The 23,013-nt window shown below is 38.1% G+C and overlaps 1 protein-coding gene across 1 annotated transcript in view; it reads left to right on the top strand.

Annotated features, from left to right (window-relative positions):
* The window catches only part of MIPOL1 (mirror-image polydactyly 1), a 181,710-nt gene that overhangs the window by 117,269 nt on the left and 41,428 nt on the right, over positions 1-23,013 (top strand). Inside the window, exon 13 of the mRNA XM_053946718.1 lies at positions 17,293-17,387. Within this exon, the coding sequence (XP_053802693.1) occupies positions 17,293-17,387 (95 nt within the window). The remainder of the gene's footprint in view (positions 1-17,292; positions 17,388-23,013) is intronic.

Raw genomic sequence — 23,013 nt, 5'->3', positions numbered from 1 at the left:
CAAACACAAGAAGCCACTGTTCCTGCATTTGCTTTAGCTTCTGGGGAGAATTGAATGAAAGAAGATTCAAATCAGCAGGGGATTTGTTTGTCAAATTTTGCAAATCAAGCTGCAGAAAATGGAGTTTTACAAGCCCCATTCAGCAGTCCAAGATATCAAGCTCGCTTCAGTTTTCAATATAACATTCATACCACTCTTTCAATCTTAATTTTGATTGATTACTTACCAGCAGAAGTTTATACTGAAATCTCTCCTTTGTCCTCTTTATCCCTTCCTCACCTTTTCATTCTTTCCATGTCAATTATTAACACTGTGACGTTACTTGTTGCTGCAGTAACTTTGTTTCAATGCAGCTGTTGCCAGGTGAATTTTCTTGAGGGCTTGATTGTCACATTTACAAAGATTTTATGAGAGATCGGAAAAGTTTTTATTTGGCCAGCAGTCTTCAACTTTACATTCTCTGGAAACTGTCCTGTGCTGTCTCTAGATGTTTTATTTGAAAACAAAATACAAAAGGAAACACATTGTGTGTTGGCTCGTGGTTATGTATGGTAGGTTTTGTTAGCAAGGTAGATACCAAGAAATTGAAATATATTGGATTAAGTTCACTGGGACAGATTTGCTGTGGCCCTGGTGCAGAGGAGGTTCTCAACAGCTCAGCAGACAGAATGTGTTCGATTCATGTGTTAATTCAGATCTTAGGTCTGTTTTTCAACTGGGAAGTGTTGCTGTAATTAGGTGGTGAGTCAAAGCTGTGTGTTACCAGGCTGCTACTGTTGCAAGACAGGGGACCAAAGTCCAGGTGCTTTCAGCTCCCTGTCAGCATGCCAGTGGCCACACAGTACACGCCCTCAGGTGCTTTTCTGCTCTCAGAGTAGGGGCTGGTGGTCAATTCTGCAGAGATACACTTCTAACTGTGACCAGTTCAGAGGCCTGAACTGGCCATCTTGACTGGAGGATTTAGGCAGCAGAGACCCTTGCTGAGTACGTGCAGTTTGAAAATTCCCTACATTATGTCTTGGCTGAGGTGAATGAAACAATGTTCACCACCATTTTCGTCTGTAAGGCTTCAACTTCCTGCTTGCTTTATGGTAGTTTCTGCCATGGAAATCCATACACAGAACACCAGCTCTGAAGAATTTCCCAATTCTATCCTGAATTATCTGTCCACATTGGGTAGAAACCTTTCTTCAGATCTCTCCCTAAGGCAGAGGATCTCTGTTATTGCTCAAATTATCCTCATTGGCACAGTCTAAAACTGCATTGATAGACCAAAGCAGAGTGAGACCAAAACTTTCCTCTGTCCCCAGTTCCCCCCGCCAACTCTTTCATGGATGACAAACAACGGGCAAAGAGCCAAATGTTGCCTTCTGGGGGAAAACCCAGTGCAACGGCTTCAAAGTACTGCAAAAGTAGAGAGAAGCAGCTGGAGAACTAAGGAGAGAATGAAAAGCAAATGAAAATCCATTGCTTAAAACCATTCCTTCTCCTTTTCTCATTATTTTCATCATTCTTCCGAAAGTAGAAAACTGACAACTCGACTCAGATTTCATAGTGTGCTGTGGATTCCTGATAATAGATGGGAGTATGTATGTTGAAGGAGTCATGTTGATTTTCTTGCTATAATGACATGTTTTTTTTCTTTTGAATCTGATGTGGGAACAGAGAAGTACATTGCTTTGCTTTATCTCAAAATAAGAGTGTACACTGCAGTGTATGTTTCTTAAAATATAGCTACCATGATAGTATGATATATTTTTACTCATCCCTGTTACTGAAAAATCTGGCTAGTTAATTTTTTTATGCGTCCCTTAAAATGTTGATAGTTCCTGTTCATTTCCCCAGTGCCTACTGATGAGCCCAGAACTGATTTTCAAGCTTCCTTACTTAAAGCTCAGAGAGCAAGCTGCTTATGATGACCCAACAGAGACATAAGGGAGGTCTATGAAAGGCAGAGTATTCAATCAGGCTTAATCCCTGCTTTCAGTAAGGCAGTGTCTTTAAGTACAGACTAATTAGTGAATAGACGTGGTTGTAGGTTCTTGTAGACATATCTTTTGTTGGCTTGAGATGAACTGAGCGGCTAATAGAAATGGTTTAAAATCTCTGCTTTACTTTTCTTTGAATGCATTTAATAGGGTATCGAGACGAGAAAATATAAATCAAAGCAGGAGTAAAAGTAAATATAAACTATCTGACTACCTATGTTAGTATATTCCATTTAGATAGTATATCCATTTAGATATTGGGACTTACACTTGTGGCTCCCAGTCCTGGCCTTCTTAAAGAACTATTCATTTTATAACCTTTGACGTATAGCGCTATGAGAAAAGCGTGTGGGTTTTTTTACAGTAATGTATTATGCAAGCATTACTTTGCACTTAAATAGTATGTTAAAGTCATCAATCATAAAGTGATCGATCAAGATAAACATACTTCCCCCATTTTAGTGCTAGGGAAACTTAATTCCTAGAAGTGAAGTGAATATCCTTAGGATTTGATTACATGCCTGAGACTAGAATCTAACTCTCTAGAGGGATGGCCCCCCTCTTTAATAATTTCTTTATTGCGTATTGTATAATAAAATTTCCCAACAGGTAGGAATAGCCATCTGCACATTCCAAAGTCATTTATGGTAAAATTGAATGCAAAGAGAGGCATATGGGAAACTGAGTGGATGATGACTGACATCTAGTCATAGTCACCTGAAAGAGAAAGCATTTCTTAATCGGTAAGACATTAAAAATAAGTAGGAGGCTTAAAAATTTAGAAAAATTGTAGTGTTTTCAGGTTTTTTTCTGGTTATATTTCCCCTACTATTTGCGTATTACATGACCTTGACACAATGCAGAAGCAGACATCGCAACTTACTGTTCTACTCATTTTGTAAAATCAACCATATATTCCAATAATATTCAATAACAGTACCTTGGTTATTGAAACTCATAACCTTTTTGCTGCTTTTATCACCTGTATTATCCATAGGAGATAATTACTGCAAAGCAGCTGGCTGTTGATTTTAGAGAGCATCAATTGTTCTCCTATCCCAGCTGTTGGCTAATAAGGACAGTCAACACATCTGTTTCAACAGCTGGTAATTAACAAAAGCCTAATTGCTGCAACTCTTTTAACAACAGATCTATGAAAGAGTAGGGATGTGGAGGAATATTATTTACTCTGTTCTCAGAACTTTCTGTAACCAGTTTCTTTTTCCTTTTTCTACTTTGAACACCACTGCCTTTGTCTGACACATTGAATGGCAGGACAACACAATATGGTAATCCACAGCTTAAGTTTTTCAGATCTCTGGTGCTGTTTCTTATTGCAACATTTCTTTGCGAAGTTGCAAGATGAAATGGATCAAAAGCATTTTGTGGAGTCTCATACAACGGAGATAATCTACTACAGTATGCATATGCAATGGGGCTGCCAATACAGCAGCTTCCAAAAGAAAGTAGGTTCCCCTGTTTGTGGATGAGGTTAATAGCTCTGCACCCCTTCCCCAAAAAAAGTGTCATTCTGAAAGTGATGATTATTTAAGAATTCATTTACTGCTCTTCAGATGCTTTGCAAAATTTATTGTACAGTCTTTTTTTTTTGTTCTCTGATGACACCCACATGTTTTTTAGTTTAAAAGTAAATGGCAGGTGGCACTGCAGAGATATCTCACCATTTTATTGCTACAGAATTGGAGAGGGTTCTGCACAATGGTTGTCTAAATATCTACATTTATAGTATCAGTCATTGAACACTAATTCAAAGATGTTTCTTTTAATTAGACTTATCCTTTGGTACAGCACACATGCAATTGGAATACTTGTCACTAAATAGAGAGAATTCATGTATACAAATACAGGGAAATGTTAATCCCATTGAAGTCAACAGTGAACTTCTGTTGGCTTCAATGGGTCAGGATTTTCCCTGCAAAACCAAATTTTCTTAAAAGCTGGAGACAAATTTGGCATTCATTGTGCTGCCCATGAAAAGAAAGTATTCAAGCATTAATGGATCTGTGGCTGAAGTATTATGCAAGTCAGGCATGTATTACAGATTGTGTGAAAGACTTGAGTAAATAAAAATTTCTAAGAAATAGCATTTAAAGTGGTATTTTGAAGTGATAAACTGATGATGAAAATTGTGATTCTTTGGTAAAAGTTAGTCAAGATCACTTGATTAAACTTGCCTTACTAACATTTCAGTTGGCAAATATTTCTGTACACTGAGTTCTTAATTGTCTGCTGGGTATGTTGAAAGGTATAAAAGAAATTCTGCTCAAGTGCTTGCCATTGACAGAATACAGATTGCATAATTAAAAATATTCTGGCAAGACGAGTTTAGTTCAACAGGTGTTCAAGTTGAGAAATGTCTACTAGATGCAGTGAAAAAGTAGAATATATACTTTGAATTAAAAACAAAAGCATTGGCTAAAATTTTAAGATAGTAACACAGACAAGTGTTTACTGTCTGGGTTTATCATGAAGAATTTTTGTACACAAAATCTTTGTGGATCAAAATTAATTTTTCAGTGTTGCACAAATAAGAAAGAAATAAACATTCTGTATTAGATTATACTGTGGAAAATTGCTGGAAGATTTGATAGTCGAGAAAAATGTTTATCTTTTCAGTGGATTATATTATTTTATTTCACAAGTTAACAATTTTTAAGAAAATTATCATTGGTAATGTATCCCTTTTCCCATTCACTTCCCTTACTCCAAAGATTACAATATTACCTTTTTTCCCAGTTGAAATGTAGTTGAGTCTGAGTTGAAACAGAAATTTAGGCAACTAAGCCCAGACATACATAGGAACTGAAAAAAATGTTTTTGCCCAATGCAAAGGTCTACTAGAATCTAACTGAATAGATATGCAGTAGAAGGTAATATGATACAAAAAAAATTCATAAATAGATTTTTAAGAGAGAGGAGCAGAAATCTGTAGTATCAGAACATACTTTTGAGTCCTGAGTGAAGGTAACTCACCTGTTTCGACAGATCTCTCCAACAGTATAACATCCATAACAAGCCATGGATGGATCCATTGCCTGCTGATTTGATAGGAAAGTGCCCTCTATTGAATTTTCTCCTGTACTACTTTCAGACAAATGTTTCCTATGAAGACTTAAATGTATGTTCTCACAAACACCTCTATTTGCTTTTCTTACTTTAAATCCTTACTCTGAGCTCTACTTAGGTAGAAAGCATTGCTGTAAAATTGCTGTGGAGAAAGCAAGATTCAGGGAGTTGTTCTGTTTGGAATCAACTGCTCAGACTCAATATGACTGATCCCTTTTACACAGCTAGCATTGCAACAACAGAGACTGAAACTGTTCTAAACTATCTATTGAGGATGCTTGTTTCACAGGAGACATGATGGTGCCTTGTTCACAGTGTCTCAGAAATTCATGGTCACTCCAGTTGCGCAAGTAGCTTAAGGTCATGAAGCCTACAGCCAGCCTCAAGTGCAGGCATGGAGCTCCTGTCTTTTTCCCAACACTGCTAGGCATGACATAATCCAGCTGGAGAAAGAACTCAAATTGTCTTGCTACATTGTTTGGTAAAAACTTCAGATATCAAATGAGAAACACTAACAGACTTGCATTTGAGAATGTCTTAGTATTTATGCTCTGGATATGTCAGTGTGGGGCATACTCATGGATTCTTTCTTATTCCTAAATTTCCTGGTAACAGATACTTTTATTCAATAATTGGTTTTTTTCTTTTCTTAGCTGTAACAATTGCTTTTGAACTCAGCACTTTGATTCTGTGTTTCTTGTATACAAAATTAGGAGATAAATTTGAGTATGTATACCTGTTAGTCATAAGGTGAAGACCACAAGGTGAAGTAATAAACTTTAACTCTCAATCTCTTGCCTACCTTTCCTTCCGAATCCTGGAAGAGTAATATGATGTAACTGGGCCATTTAATATTTGTAGTCCTCTTCAGACTCTTGGCTTTTATGAAATAATTTTAGTTAAAGTCTGATAATGTGATTAGACACTGCTGCCTTCTGTGGTAGTACTGTCTGTCAGGAGGTAACAGTCATTCTGTCTCTTCGTGTGAAAGGTTTTATTTTGGAGAGTATTGTCATTTAGCATCTGTTTTAAGCTTTGAAGCATAATTTGTTAATTCCTTTTTCCATAAACTTACTGCCTGGTTTTCCCCCTCTTACAAAGAATGAATTATTTCAATGACATATTTTCTTATGGAAAGAGCTTTGTGAAATGTTGCAGAGTGTCTCAGTTGGACTGTTTCTGTTGGACTGGTGTCACACTGAAATCAGAGGTGACAAGGGCAACTAAGTTCAAGCAGCAGTGAAATGACATCTTCAATGGCTAGTCAAAGCCAAGGACTTTACTATAAGGAAGAGTCTGCAGTAGAGGTTGAATGATGAAGAAAGGTTAGAAAGATTTGGCTTTGATTTGAGAAAGAATTACTCCTGCGTCCTTGAAATGGAGATGTGGGTGACACCTGTTTAACAGCTGAGTGCCTCACCAGCTTACTGGGAATGAGAGAAAGTCAGATTTATCAACCTTAATCAAGTTTATTAAGCTCTTATTAGTTGACAAAGCCAGTTATCTGAACCTAGACTAGTAACAAAAATAGGATCAGGGCATGGACTTGCACAATGACAAGCAACCATTCATGCATTCTTTTAGAGAACTCCCTGGCAAGGTTTTAACCCGCTCTCCCAGATGATGCTTTTGGAACATACTGTGTGCTAGGGCCTATGGCCTTTTGACAGTCTGGTGTTAGCAACCCTTCCTTTTAGGAAGGTGAATTGAAGAGAACTTTTGACCATTTTTTAAGATGAGTAAAGTCAGCCAGTAGGTCTCAAGGTCGGAACATAGTTTCTGGTCTGTTCTTTTTAGCAATAGAGAGTTGGGTGCTGTGGTTAGTTTGGGGTCTGTTAGTGGAGCCTCAAAAATGTGCCAGATGGAGAGCCCTGAGAGCACACAGTTTCTGGCTGCTGCACAGATAAAACATGTCTGGCTGTAATATGAACTTTTTTTCTGTTATTCTGCCAGTTCAGTTCCTCCCCAAACTGGATAAGACACTTTTGGGGCTGAGAGTAAAGTTTTTGTTGAATAGGGTCTTTGTTACCACAAAGCTTCTGAGACAACATGACATTACCTTTTGGATCATGTGCTGACAATTTGCTGTTTGTGGCAGATACTGACTTCAAATCGTAGGTGGCCAAAGTTTGTGGACAATGGGTTTATCATGGGTGCTGACATTTGAAGCTTTTCCAGAGTAACCTGCCAGTAGGATTCAGACACCACCTGGAAGGTTTCTTCAGCTCGCTTCAGCTTACACAGTTGTTTCCTTCTTGATTTTCCCTAAGAAGATTGCTGTGGCCAGTAAAGTTTCATGTATAGTGCAATCATCTTCTTGTATGAAGTCAGGCCTCTCAGAGTTGAGGGAAACATGCCTATTATTAAAGTAAATCAGAGATGGTTTTTATCCTTTGTTTTAAGCTTATATTTGGTAACCTGATACGTCTTAAAGGGATGTATCTGTTTTCCAGTCCAGTTACCTATGGAGCCACAAAGAGGTACATGGTTACACCATGCCCAAAACAATATCCTTTATTTTACCTTCAAATAAGACAAGTTTCTCTGTATTGCTGATGTTTTCCCATGGTTTATTTGAATTTGCATTTTCCAAATGGATTTTTAGATGAGAAAAAAGTTTGTGGTGTCACCAAAGTCAAACCTGAATTACAGAACATGAAGTAATGTTTCCTTTCCACAGGTCCACAGCTGTAAATGGTATTTAATCTGAGAAGTAAAGAAATTAATTTACATGTGTTATTTTCATATAGATTGTAAAGCCATGGCTACTCTGCAGAAATTGCAGTTGTGAATGGGCTCTTCTTTCTCTGTTAAAGTGTTCTTGATTGTTTTCTTTTTATGTTCTTTTCACAGTGTACATTGTGATTTAGTAGTGAGTCAAGTATCTACCTACCTGTATATAGAGTCCTATCTATTTGCTCTTTAAAGCACTCCCAGCTTGTGTTCTTAATAAAATCCCTCCTACCAAAAGGTCAGTGTTTCTGCACATGGCGTTATTTATGTGCAAAGCCCAGTCCAGCTATGAGTGTGTATTTTGGAGCTGTCATCCTCGGAAGATTTCGGGGGCCTTTTTGTCATCCACTATGGTTATATCTTACCTAAAATAAGACTTATTGGATCATTAGGTAGTTATCCATATGCACATTTGGCATGTATGATGGCATCTCTGGGGTTTTTAACCTATGTATGCAAAAGAATGGAAACAATAAATGAAATCTTTACCCTGGGAAGTCAATTGCAGTTTTGTGTCAACCTCACTAGGGCAGAATTCCAAATTAATCGTCCTCACTCCCTAAATAATTCTTTAAAATAAAATGCTTCCATGTATTAGTCTCACACTCTTATCACATGCCTTGGATTGTCCTTTGAATAGGTAATTTTTCCTGCAATTTTCAGTATATCCATATACTGCTTGGGAAAAGTATAGCATATTACAGAATAATACTGCAGATGATGAAGAAAATTTGTCTCATAATAGCTAAGGTTAGATGAGCAAATCCTTAATTCTCACTGAAATTTATCATGAGCATTTCATATAGATACTTTCTTGCATAATGTGGTAATTGATGAATTATGGAATCATAGGTTGGAAGGGACTTTGAAGGTCATCTAAGTCCAATCCATCTGCTATGAGCAGAGACACCTTTCACTAGGCCAGGTTGTTCAGAGCTCCTTCCAGCTTGCCTTGAACACCTCCAGGGATGGGCCCACTTCTGTGGGCAAATCTACCTGTAATATGTGCTTGTAAAAGAGCAAACTGCTTGTTAAATACTGCTGGTACAGTGAGCTTCTTCCCAGTGTGGGGTGACCACATAGTACAAGAATAAGGCATCACATGTCAGGCATAATTATATTGTTTGCTTTTATTGTAATAAAATTAACCAGATACATATCTAGTCTCTGCAAAATTGCTATTGTATTCTTTTATTTTCTTTCTCAGAGCAGTAAGAAGGTATTTGGTGATTTTTTTTTTCTTTTAATTGCACAATCTGTGTAGAATTTGTTGTGACCTGTTGCTAATGTCCCAGTCACAACAGGATCTCTTAGAAATGAGCAACCACACAAGCAATGTTCATCTGGTATGATAATGTATTCTCACTGGGGAATTTGTTGTGATAGAGACAAGAGTCTGAATGTCAGATAGTGATACCTCTTACAAGTCTTCCGAAAAACTCCTTTAAAATATTAAATTAGGGATAGCATAAAGGCTGAGTTGAGGAAAGTGACATAAGATAGACGTGAAGCACAACACTTCTTGAAAATGACAATTCCATTTCTTCTCTTAAAAAGAAGATTTCAGGGTTACATTTTTTTTTATTCCAATAAGAGAAAACATTAATATATTCTTTGTAAGGTAAATGAAAATCATACAGGATAAAAAGCCACTGTTGATGCTCTCATATCATGTATGTGAAAGCCCTTATTTCAGCTCCCTGATCCAAGTTTGGCACCCTCAAACATTTTGATGGCTGAATTCTGGAGTTCATCTTCTTTTCCATGATGTATCCCTGTTTGGATCTACTTTTCCATAGACTTAGCCATTTAATAAAAAAATATTTTTGTCAATTGTGGAGAGAGAAGAGAGACAATGATAGTCACCAGAAACATGGATAATTCGCATTACTTTGGAGCAGGGAAGCAGTCTCACTGGGACGAGTCCACCAGGCTGCCCAGAGTGGGTTAATTCAAGAAGCTGGGAGTCAGCATTAGGTTTCTGCATTCAAAACAAATAACCTAATCACAAGGCTGGGGAGGACTTCTCTCTTCTGTCAGAAATCCTGTCTGATAGTCCTCAGAAATACTTCCATCTAAACCAGTGTATCTTCACAATGCAGTGAGATAATGCTTTTTATTAAAAAAAAAAAAAGTTTAATTACAGCTATTTATTTGGACTAACAGTAGTATTAGATTGTAGAATAAAATATTATGATTAATTGTTTCAGCCTGCTGCAAACTTATAAAGGTCATGTTTGCTGTTGAGATACCTTTCCTTTGTGCCTAAAGGGTATGTCAACCGGGGTGTGGTTGTGGCAGAGGGTTGGTGAGGGCTGCAACTTAAAGGCTGTTAAGAGTTCCCACAATTGCCACCCTTACCCTGACATTCACACACACAGATAACCCTCAGCTGGTTCTATATTGTATTTTCTCTAGCTGTACTGATCCTCCACAGCAGTTCAGATCCATCAGGGATCAGTAATACAGTTGCTCCATTTACTCCAAGTTAAGATAGGTTTAGAAAAACTATTTTTGTTAGAAAATTGTGTGTTGAGAAACAACTTTGCATGAATTTCTCATAATTTCAGTTACTATTCCAAACTTTTCCAGCTCAGTTTTTCTCCCAAACATTTTATTTGGCAAATATTGAAACCTACATTTCAAACTTCAGAAGTAAAACATTTAATTTTTGTATTTTAAATTTGGACTTATTATTGTTAATTATGTATTTCATGACGTGACAATATTTTCTAACAACTACTATAGTAAGTTCTAATTTTACCTTTTAATTTTTAAAATTGTAGAAGCCAGCTGATACTTAAATGCAATTTGAAACATTTTATCTAATTTTCTAGGTCAATGTGTCCCCTTTCTGTATTATAATGAAAAAAATTGACGCTTCAGCACAGTGATTAAAAAAAAAAATAGATTGCTTAGTGTGTTATCAGAGTGCTAACCATTTTCAGTCCTCTTGTTAGCTGGAGTCTTTTTCTTGACCCTGAAAACCTCTGATCCCCTAATTAATGAGACAAGTGCTTATATTCTTTTCTAGATCAAAGCATTACCTACTTGTATTGTTGGTGAAACAGTTTGATATGTTGACACTTTGATACAGAAAATAAGATGAGCTGTTGTAATCTGCACTAAGTAGCAGCTGCTAATGTAAAAATAACAGAACGGTTAGAAGTTGGATCTCATATGTGTCACAACATGACCTGCCCTATCAGGCAGTATTTATTTCTCTTGACATGATGTGTTAGATGTAAAAGCATTAAAAATAGCGTAAGATTAAGATATTTCTTCAGTTTAATTTTTTTTTTTACAGAGTTGCATTTTTTTTTTTTGCATGTTCATTCTAATTCAGAATGAAAGAAACCTTTATTTGCCTTCCCAATCTTCTGCTGCCCTGAGAAGACACCTGATCTCTTCCTATCCAGCTAGCCTGCTAATATCAGCAGAAACATACTTCTTCCTCACAAGAAGTGGGAGCAATTCTCTGTTGTCTGTTTGAGGCTAGATTCCATTTCAGATTCCAGATAACGTAGTACCTAGAGTGGAAAGACTGCCATTTTCCCCCTTTACTGTCATTTTCCCCCTTTTGCCCTTTGCAGCTCTACCAAATGTAAATGACTGAGACCATAAATTGTAGAAATTAACTTGGAGACTCCTCAAATTTCTCACTTCTAATCCACAAAGGAATATCCTTTGTCAGTAGAAAGCAAGATGTTGGTAGTGACTACTGCTGAGTGGAGGAATACTTGTGCTTTAACATGTATCTCAGTCAAGCCATGGGAAATTGTACTGGGTAGAGAGGGTGCCCATTCTAACTGCGTCAGTTAATATTTCCATGCAAATAAAGTACAAATAAGTTCTCCACAAGAAGGGTACTTGTTAAGCAAGGAAGTTAGGTCTTAGAAAACAGGAGATACAGAGACAAATGAAAATTGCCTGAGGGTTAAGCTAAATTTGCCCTTGGAAAGGAAATTGACACAAACAATAGCGTAACAATTGAAATGAGAGCAAGGAAAGAGGAAATATGCCACTGGTCTGAGAATGGCGTGGAGATCAGGGGTAATTCTGTCTTAGGTCTGAAAGCGTGTGATTTTAATTTTTGTTTCTCTCAGCATTGGACAATGAAGATGCCAGCTGTGAGGACAAGGGATAAGAGAAGTGAATGTATGCAAATGGAATACGTGGCAGCTGTTCAATATATCGTTGTGCTTGCATTGGGTTAATGAATGGATTCCATCCCGAGTTCTGAAAGAGCTGGTACCTGAAATTCCAGGAATGATAGTAAAGTTCTTGAAGAAATCTTATGAGGCTGTGTGCAGTGTAATATGACAGGGAATTAGCAGAGAGAGCATCTATATTTAGAAGGTAAAAAAAATGTAATTTAGACAACTGTAGACCAGTTAGTCTTTATGGTGAGACTTCAGAGTAAGTTTGGAAGGAAAATATTTTTAAAGCATGGATCCATCAAGAGTGAATTGAAGTACAGTTTTCACACAAGAATGATCATGTAAGAATTCTTTGATTTGATAACTGGTTATTTAGACAAGGAAACTTTTTTAATTATAACCTGACACATAAGCTTATAGGTTGTGCCATATGAAAAATTATTAATTACAGTGGGGAATGCATATATTGTTATTTTACAAGCAGGCACAAGCTTAATGTGGGAAATGCTGCTTGCTGCTTGCTGGGTTCACCCAGCGTCTCTTCTTTGGAAGAATGGGCACGTTTAGCTCATGTCTGTCTGCAAAATGTCATGTACCCATGAAGGAGATGAGGGATTAGTCAAAGGCAATAAGGAACTAGTTAGCAGGAAGGCAGCAGCAAACAGCTTTGAAGGAAGAAATGTTAAGGTCCAAGGATTTCACTAGTGGAATTTCTCTCCAATTTCTTACCAGCTGGTGCTGAACCAGTTTTCTTTAATGCTGTCATTGAGAACCTTTGGCATGAAGAGCAGCAGTGTGCCAACAAAATTGCTTGATGATACAGCTGGGAGTTGTTTTTAATAAGGCATGGACATATTATTAATACAAAGCAGGTTCAAGATGTCTTGCAGAAAGATTGGGATGGCCTCAAGTAATGGAAAAACAAAAGCAGTGGGGTGGAATTTTAGTGCCAAGTGTAAGGTATTATCTTTTCAGGATGAATAAGAGTTTCCACTGTCAACTGGGTAATACCAATGTGCAGGAGAGCAGGCTGAAGGGTGACTGGGAGCAAAAAGAGTACAAGAATGTGTCAGGTAAGAGGTTTCCACTGGCAGGAGTACAGAGTACTGAGGAGAGATGCATTCAAATTGGTCAGGGTAATGAAGACCCTGCTTAGTGAGAGGTAACAGAAAAGGCTGTTTGTTTAGCCTATCTCAGAAAAGAAAAATAAATGCTTATTATAAATATATATATATATGAATATATATGTTGTCTATAAATGCATGAGAAAATAAATCAATTAAAAATAAAGCTATGAAACTATTAGTCAAGTTAATTGGATTTTTTTTCTTTCTACTGGATATTAAAAAGTCTTACAAAAGCCATCTCTTACACAAAGGTGAGGTTCCAGAGAGAACCTGACAGCATAGGAGGCTGTGTGTTCTTACCTCTTTCAATTTAGATTAGAGTTGAAGGTGCTCATGTTTGCCCTAGAGGAATTAGGAAAAGATAAAAACTAGTTTTACCTTCTGTTTTCCTTTGCTTATGTCTTGTATTTTTCCAGACTTTGTGGTAAGAAAACACGTGACATTGTTCCTTTAAATGTTTTGAAACAAAAGCAACAGCAAAAAGATCAGTACCAGCTATTTTTGGTTTGATAGGCAGCAATTAGATTTTATATTTAATTGGAAAATTTAAATTTTCACCAAATAACTGCTAAAATGCAAAACGGGAAAATAAAGAAATAACAATTCTCCTTTGCAGGAAGGTGGATGGGGGAAAAGGATCTATCCACATTAAACCAAATATGAAAGTAGGAACTTCTGGACAAAATAAAATCTTCAGAAATATTTTTCACAGGTCAGAATAGCCTCCCAGCGTTAAAAAGGAGCTTTGCTGAGAGTGACACCTATACCAAAAGGTCACCAAGCTCACCTCTAAAGTGACCTTTTTATGGGAAACCGCCACTAGAGGAACCTGCGTGTAATTCTTCTTCTTGCTTCTTCTTTACCCTACCTTCCAAATCAATTTAATCAAAACAAATCAATTTCTGTGAAAAGTTCTGATTTCCACAGCTTGACATTTTCCAGAGGAGCAATGTTTTGTTAAAAAGTTCTCAAGCAGCTATTGTTATTACTAGAGGTGAGCTCATGCAGGATTTCTGCCATATGCACTATGGATGGATTTCAATATACATTTAGGAGTCTTCCAAATTCTTTACAGTAAAGCAGATGCCATTATTTTAGTTAGCAATTTAACTTTATGATGAGCACTGTTTTGCTTTCCTTCTAGAGAAGGAAGACATCTCTGCCTTGGGAGATATTTGACTCCTTTATTTGTGTTTACCACCTTTCAGGCCTGTGAACAATGGGTCATTTTGTCGCATGGCTGCATGCTGTGCACAGAGACTCTTGTGCTTGGATTTTTGTTGGTCTCATGAAGCTTCCTAGTATCAACTGCACTGGAAGTTACTGAGGAGGCAAACAAATGACTATTTTTCTTCCGTTCACTTTTTGTAGCTCTTGAGTTGTTTTTTTTTTTTAATCCAAAGAACCTGATTCTGCTGATATTTTTATTGGTACAAACCCAGATGCAAAGCCAGTCAAATCAGTGCAGTTTTGTCTGCTGAAAAACTGACATAAATAATAGTCTAAAGACTCTAGTGCCTCTGACTCTTGTCCTCAACGGCAAGTGGAACATTAGGTGTATTTTTATGATAGTTCTCCAAAGAGACTAGCCGTTAATCTCTCTGAGTAGGTGTGTCAGCTGCAAACATTTCCTTCCAGTCTACCATTTCAATCACACTTCACAGTACACTGAAAATTGGCAAGGATGTTAATTACTGGCCTGTAGAACAAACCACCTACTTTGATTCAAGTGTGTTTTCCAATTTTAAGAATGTTGTTTCACCTACAGAACAGTATAATTACAGAAAATAGCTTGGTTTGGCTAACATCTTGTGTTCTGTGAGTTCTGCTTGCAAGGCAGCAAGCTACACCAGGCAAGAGGCTCACCTGCAGAGGATTTTAACCTCTTTCTGACAGAAGTTAGGGCTTGCCAGCATGCAGTGCATTGTTTTCAGTATCAGAAGCTCAAAACCACTGTCACTCAGATGTTAAACATTAACGCTTTCTGCTTTTAAAGCTGAAGGAACGCCCCCCATATAGTAAGAAAGTTTTTATTCACCAGGGAACTTCCTGTTAAAACTTTATGGATGTCTCTCACAGGCGCAGTTACAGCAGTGGGTCCTGTACCTGGGCAGTGCAAAACCCTGGGTGCAACATGACCCACCGAGCAGCACGGTTCAGAGACTGCTTGTGTAGCTGCATTTGTGCAATGCAGTATTCAATAAAATTTGCCAGGAATCAGCCAAGTATCCAGGACATGATTAATCAACCAGCAGAATGAATTGCCCATAGATGACTGGGAGTTGACAGTAAACAGTAAAACACCTGCCTTGAAAACTTACAGCCTTAAGAGACAAACAGGAAACAGAAGCAAGTGGGAGCCCTGTTTTAGGAGAGAGATTTTGAGGCATACAGGCAGAGTTGTTCATGATTATACAGGGAGTTTGGCAGACTTAGAGGCTGAACTATGTGCATTTCCCTTCATGGGTTTGTAGCTCATATAACAGGTCTTTAATTTACCAAGAAACTTTTCCGCAACACTGTCCTGAAGAGTTGGCAGAATCCACAGTTGGCATTTCTCACACATGTGCCTCTTGGTTAAGGGCCCTACAATTTGTACAATTAATAACTTACACCATGAATTAAAAACATTGGAAAACAGCCCAATGCTCAGGCTCATGTGTCAAGGAATTGCTGTGGAAGCCTGATCTTATTTGTTGTTACAATAATAAATCACCCACTGATTTATTTATATGGTACCTGGGCCCTCAAGGCAGTCCTGCAGTGCTATTGAAACTGGACTTTTAAAATTAATGGTGATTAAGCTATAGACCCATATTAAATGTGCATGAATACTTATTTCTCCCTGCCTCCTCTTTAACTGTAAGGCCTGTTGGGGCTGGCTACCTTCCTGACTTACAAGCCACATGGTGCAATTTCCATTATGGTCATGAGTCACACTCCCTTCAGTGTGAATCAAGGATGGGAGGGGGAGTGTCCCATGGGGTTCACAGATGGGAGATGATGGTGATTGCTTAAGGATTCCTCACCCCTCTATAAACCAGATCCTGGGTAAGAATGCACCCAGATCCCAGCGTGTGTCTCGGTGCCAGTCTCTGCAGTCCCTGCTGGCTCATTGCCTGCCACTGCTCAGGGTCCTGGTTATCCAGCAGCTCTTCTGCTGCTAACATCAGCCAGGGGCTGCTACATGGGAACTGCCCTTAACAGCCAGGGAGCCAGGTGCAGAACAGAGTCATGGGTCAGTAGTTCATGGCCAAGGGCCTTGCTTCACTTTCTATACGTTGGTCAACAGTTTTGCAGTATAGCAACACATATATATCATATGAAATATGTTTGCTGATAACCACTTGGCTGAACTGAAGAGTTCTAACCTTAGGTATTCAAAAAACTTACATGGGAGAAGCCATTCAAAACATGATTCTGCTAGGGAAAAAAAATTCAATGCTAGAAAAAAGAAAGAATATTTTATAAGAATTAAATAGGCTGGGGTAATGCTCGTTTGCTTCCTGGTAGCTGGTACAGTGCTGTGCTTTAGATTCAGTATGCAAATAATGTTGATAACTGATGTTTTAGATGTTGCTAAGTGGTGCTTGTCCCAAGTCAAGGACTTTCTATGTGTCCTGCACTGGCAGTGAGGTGGTACACAAGAAGCTGGGAGGGAGCATGGCCAGGACAACTGACCAAAGTGGCCAAAGGGACATTCTGTGTGATAAAGCATCACGCCCACTGTATAAAATGGGGGGAGTTACCAAGAAAGGGTGTGATCATGGCTCAGGGACGGGCTTGGCATTAGTCAGCAGGTGGTGAACAGTTGTATTGTGCATCACTTGCCTGTCTTGGGATTTATCTCCCTCTGTCCCCCTCCTTTTTATTACAATTAATCATATTAGTATCATTATTGTTATTATCATTTACTTTGTTTCAATTATTTAACTGTTCTTATCTCAATCAACAAGTTTGATTTTCTTTCCTGATTCTCCTCACCATGCCATCAGTGGGAGGACAGGGAAGTGACCAAGCAGCTGCATGGCACTTAGTTCCTGGCTGGGGTTAAACCACACCACTATGTTACATACAACAGTGTAACTCTATGTGTGCAATCATATAATGGTTGAAATTATTGCACAGATTGAGGTGTTTTCAAAAAAAAATGGATATTCTGAATGAATTGGTTATTGGTTGTTTATCATTTCACAGGCAGAATTGATAGCTTTGCAACAAGAAAAGGAAGCTGCTCTTCAACACTGCAAAAAACTCGAAGAAGAAATCCAAACATTGCGTGTTTATTACAGGTAAAATGATTGATTCTAATACGAATGAGTGACTCATAGGGGAAATTTTCTGTGCGATGTCTGACTGAGTGAGGAAATGGCCTTATCAAACAGGTATTTGTTAGAAAAATGTGAATACATCAATGAATCAAAGCCTGCATTTCTGCTGTACTGCTCACCAACCATCTCTTTGAAATAGGAGTCCCTTTCTTATAGCCTGAATTTTGTATTAGTTTCTTCTAAGGGAAGTGAAAAGTTGGTGGTTGATTTTTGCACTAAAAAGCTGTGCTATGGCAATGTGATCACTTAAAAACACATGGACAAAAGAACCAGATTGCATAAATGCTTGTTTCTTCCCTGATTGTTTGCACATACCTAACTTAGTCAATATAGATTTTAAAGTAATAAATCTGTAATTCTAAAATACTGGTTTCTTCTTCAACCCCAATATATGTGCCTTTTAATTCCTTATGTTCTGTAGCAGTATGGAGAATGAGAGAAATACCCATTCTCATTCATTTAGGTGGGCTGCACTGAACATTTGCATGGATCAGTGGGTTTTAGTCCCTTAGGAAAAGCTCTGTGTGGTCTAGTGAAGGAGTTAGGTTGTTTTATGGAGTGATGTTGGGTTACAGCTCTCATTTCATCCTGACCTCCTGTGTGAGAGGGGATACAGAGCTGCCAGCAGGTTAAAGGCAGGAGAATTGGCATCAACACAGCTGCAAAATTGTGAATCTGAAGGCTGAATGTCTGTGATGAGGGATGTGGGCTACAGAGGTAAATAATAAATATAGTGTGAATACTAGACTCATTGGAAATAAAGAGGACTAGTTATTTATGTCTGAAAAGCATTTGCAATAGCAGAACTGTGTGTGTTTTCAGTGTTTCAGCATTCAAAAGTGAAAAATACTCAGGTTTCTAGAGGTTTTTCAAGCTTCCCCTTCTCATTAAGTTTATTAAAACCTTGGAGGGAAGTTTCAAAAACAACTTTTGTTCCTAAATCTCATAGGCATTTATTTAAAGCCTGTTAATAGTGAATAGAAACCCCAAGCAATTTGTGATTATTGCACTTAATTAATTTGGTCAGCATTTAGTGTGTGCACAAATTATGGTATGATTTACCAAGCTAGAAAGAATTTATTATGGTGCCCTTATTACTCATTTAAAAGGGGTTGATTTTTTTTTAATAATTTAAAACTGAAATGCTTTTTTTAATTGATATTTTAGAAATTAGGAATTTGCTTGTGTTTGTCTATGCACATTGTAGGAGACTTTTCAATGATTTTTGAGTCACATTTTTGGCATAGCCTATCAAGTTTGCACTAACATACGATGTTTAACAAGTATAGTAGGCAGCAAGAGCCATTTACTTGTGTAAATGCTTTAGATCCCAGGAACATTAACAATAATGACTTGCAGGAATCAGCATTAGAATGTACCATGTTATTAACTTACAGCTCTTAATTGGAACAGTCAAAATTTCACTGTAAGTTGGCTGACAGCGTTTGCAAAATCTATCCAGAAGGTGTGGGAATGCTCACCTGATTATCCCCTGGGGCAAGAACTATTGTATCACTACTGATTTATACAAGTTATAACATCTAAAGTAGAAGATTTTATCTCCTGCCTACCTCACTGTTCTAGAGGCTAATGTGTTCCAAAGTGGATCCACAGAGTGACTGATAGAGGATGGCAGGGACCTCTGGAGGTCATCTTGTCCAATTCTGCTCAGGCAGGGCCACTGAGACCTGGTTGCCCAGGTCCACCTCCAGAGGGGTTTTGAATGTCTTTTAAGTATGGAGATTCCACAACCTCTCTGTATGGAAACACTGTCTTAAATATACAAAGACATGACTTGAAAAGCCAGAGGCCACCTGGAGCTGAACTTGCAAGGGTTGTAAAAGGCAGCAAGGACTCCTATAAGTGCATAAGCAGCAACATTTAATTTCTCAGGCCTGTCTTTTGACTTGATTAGGAATTAATTGCACCATTATGAGGATTCTTATGAACTTCTTGGCATTTTGGTTACAGTTTCCTTTAAGTTACATGAACATCTGCAGCCCTTGTCATCCAACAGTGTGACTGTACTTTAAACACATGCCAAATAAGACAGAAAAGAATATATGCCACATGTTCATGAAGGTTTGGGAGCTGTACCAGGCCAAGGGTGGGATGGCCACAGTAATTATGAATGACAAGGTAGACAGTGCATTTCCCAAGCCATCCCAAATGAATGAAACTTTTCACTCTGTTTTGTATGTGGAAGGGACGCATGTATAGATGTCTGATGGGTATTTTTATTTCCTCATAGTGCTTGCCATGCTATGGTAGTCTAGAATAAGCTCTGGGAGTGGTTTTAGACAGTCTGTTTTGAACTGAGGGTGAAGGTTGCAGCTTTGAACCAAGTGAGTTAGCTATGACTTGCTGTTCAAGGCTGCATTCCCTGGAGTTACTTCTCTTTTTGGATTGCATAATTCCCCAGTGAGCAAAATATAGGCTTCCACACATGTTCCAGTCTTCATGAGAACTGTAAAACTGCAATGTGACAATGCTGGGTGCACATTCCCTTCACCTACTGCTCTCTCATGTCTTCGCCAGATTCTTACACTTTCTGTCTTAAGCCCCAGCATGGCAGGGGCTTAAGAATTTTGGTTCATTTGGTGACTTCTCCTTTTGCTCTTAGGTCTTCCCTGGTCTTAAAAAAAGCATTTTTCCTACTTTATGTTCTTTCTCCTTTTTTTAACTGAGAATTCTGAGTCATGCTTTAAGAATGGTACTCCCCAATTTAGTGGTCCTACTGAGACTCTCCAAACCACTCTCTCATTCCCCCCTTCTCCCTCCTGCTTCTCTGCAACAGGATGGAAAAGAGAATTGGAAACACAAAAGGTGAAGATCAGGAGTTGAGATAAGAATAATTTACTAGAAACAGTAATGAGACAAGAAAATCAACAGTAACAGCTATAATATTAATTTTAAAATCGTACAAAAGAGAGAGAGTGATTCACATGCACAATTCTCACCCCAACCCAACCACAGCCACGCTATCCCAATGGGAAGGAGCCCCTTCTCCCCAGAAAAGACTCCCTTCTCCCCAGCACTGGAAAATGTCATGAGGTGGTATAGAACATCCTCTGGGTCGTAGCCATGCTCCCTCCTGGCTACTGCAGAAACTTACCCTGTGCTGGCCAGAACCAGGATACTACATCGTCCTTTGACTTAGAAGAAGCAAATTTAAGAAAAGAAAAACAAATGAGCAAACAAAACAAAACAAAAACCGAACACCAACAAAGAAAACAGAAAAACCTAGAGGCTCACATTAAAGCATACATGTGATACCTACATCACTTGTACTTGTGACTTAACACACACTTCAAGGATTTGGTCACAAAAGTAATGACTGTGTATGTATATTAACTATTTTGGATGCATACCTGTGTAAGCAGTGACATTAAAATGTGCATTTTTATACCAATCTGACTTTCACTAACATTAGTATAATCCAGGAAAAGCAAAGTCTCATTTTGTCATACAAAATCAGAGGAAAGATACTTAGGTCCAGAATATCTGTATGTGTGTAGTAAGTATACACAGGCATGCCTAAAGGAGGGAAACAAGTGGAGACCTTCGGGGGTGGGGGGGGGGGGGGGTGGGAATCCCCTTTTATTTTCTCCAGAGGAAAGATTCTTGGTATATAGAATACTGCATCCAGTTTTAGGTCCTCAGTAAAAGTAAGACATCTATAAATTGGAGAAAGTTTGACAGAGGGCAGTTGGTACAGTCAGGAAGCCATAGCATTTGTAATGTAAAGAGAGACCAAGGGTACTGCTCTTGTACAGCCTGGGAAAGAAAAAGTATTCCTTTCTTTGTTGGCTCCAGGGAGACCTAATGGCAGCCTAACAGAGTCTGTGCAGAGGTTGTCAAGAAAGGCGACCTCTTCACAGTGCTCCATGACAACAGGGTGAGAAACAACTGACTTGAATTGAAACAAGAGCATTTCAGACAGGTTCCAAGGAAAAACTTTTTCTACGGGGGCTGTCCATCATTGGAACAGGTTGCCAGAGAGGTTTTACCATCTCCATCCTTGGAGATTTCTGGTGTCTAAGGTGATAAAGTCATGAGCAAGATGGTGTGATCTCATATTGATAACATTTTGAGAAGAAGTTAGGTTGGACTGGAGACTGCCAGTGGTCACTTCCAACCTCATTATTCTACAATTCTCTGATCTGATAGCTGCTGCTGCTGTTTGAAGATGTTAATTTTTTTTTCCTCCAACTGTGAAAGAAGTCTGTTTTGTAAACCACACTTCTTTTCAGGTGAAGTGAAAAGCAAATCCTAACTGAAACTGGAGCTTCATGGAAAGCCGTAATGGCCTAACCCAAAATTAAAATGAGCTTTTGCAGATATAATGAGGAAACACTTATTTCCCTCTTCATTTTGACTTTCTGAAAAGAAAGCGTATCCCAGAACAATTTTAGTCTTCTTTAGAAGGGACAGAGAAGTGAAATGGAATTAAAAAGGAGAAAGAGGCTAATTCAGATACATAAGGAACAAGAAGCTGGCTACAAATAAAGTTTGGCAAGTTCTGTGCTTCTGTTTGTTCTTCTTGTGTTGTCTCTGTGTCAAGTTTCAAAAAGAAAATTGTGTTTTCTGAATGCTAACTCAAAAATACATACCAGAAATTAAAATTTGCATTACAGTTAGGAATAGCATAGAGTTTCTATCTTACTAATGTAATTGTTTCTACATAGTGCTCTTTAAGCTAGAGATTAATGCAAATCATAAGATACTCAGTGACCAAAGAAGGCTATATCCAAATAACCAGTTTTGAAGTACATGGGAGTGTTAGTGCCACTACCTCTTTCTCACATACCTCTGTTGTTTGAACATCATCACAAGTTTTTATTTGCATATTTTTCAGTTATGTGATCTGTCCAATTTTATAATCAGGTTCCTTCTTCTCCTAGACTTATATGCTAAGTGTGACACCATTTGGTATGGGATATGCCTTTGGTCAGTTGGAGTCAGCTGTTCCAGCTGTGTCTCTGTCCAACTTCTTGGGCACCTGCCACCTGCTCACTGCTGGAGCAGTGTGAAAAGCCAAAGGGGCTTGACTTTGTGTGAGTACTACTCAGGAATAACTGAAACATCCATCCAAGTATTAGCAACACTTTTTTTCAACATAAATCCAAAATGTACTCCAGCTGCTATGAAGAAAATTAACTATATCCCAGTCAAAAGCAGTATAATGTTGCAAAGTAATTGAAATATGTAAGTTATGGTGAGCATGGGAGAAAAAGATGCCTTATTTTACAGTTATGTGATGGTTCTCAACAATGAAATAGAAGATTAACTTCAGTAAGGCTCCTTGTACTAATAAGTACAATTACAAATAAGTATTTTTAGATTCAAACTTCCAGTAAATATGGGTAGTTTCTCTGCTTACAATGCCAGCAGTTTTCTTGCTCCCTAACCAGTTGTAGCACTTTATAAGTTAAAAACTATTGAAGAGATTTAACAGAATTTAAATCTACAAGTTTCAATCCTTACAGTACTTCGATTGGAATACTTGGAATTCATGTTTAAGTGGCACAAGCAAATGGTCTAAATAGCAGTTGGTTTTTTGGAGGTCCATATATTTTTCCCACAA

Source organism: Vidua chalybeata, chromosome 6 (assembly GCF_026979565.1).
Source record: "Vidua chalybeata isolate OUT-0048 chromosome 6, bVidCha1 merged haplotype, whole genome shotgun sequence".
Taxonomy (NCBI): Eukaryota; Metazoa; Chordata; class Aves; order Passeriformes; family Viduidae; genus Vidua; species Vidua chalybeata.
This window is presented reverse-complemented; position numbering and strand designations above follow the sequence as displayed.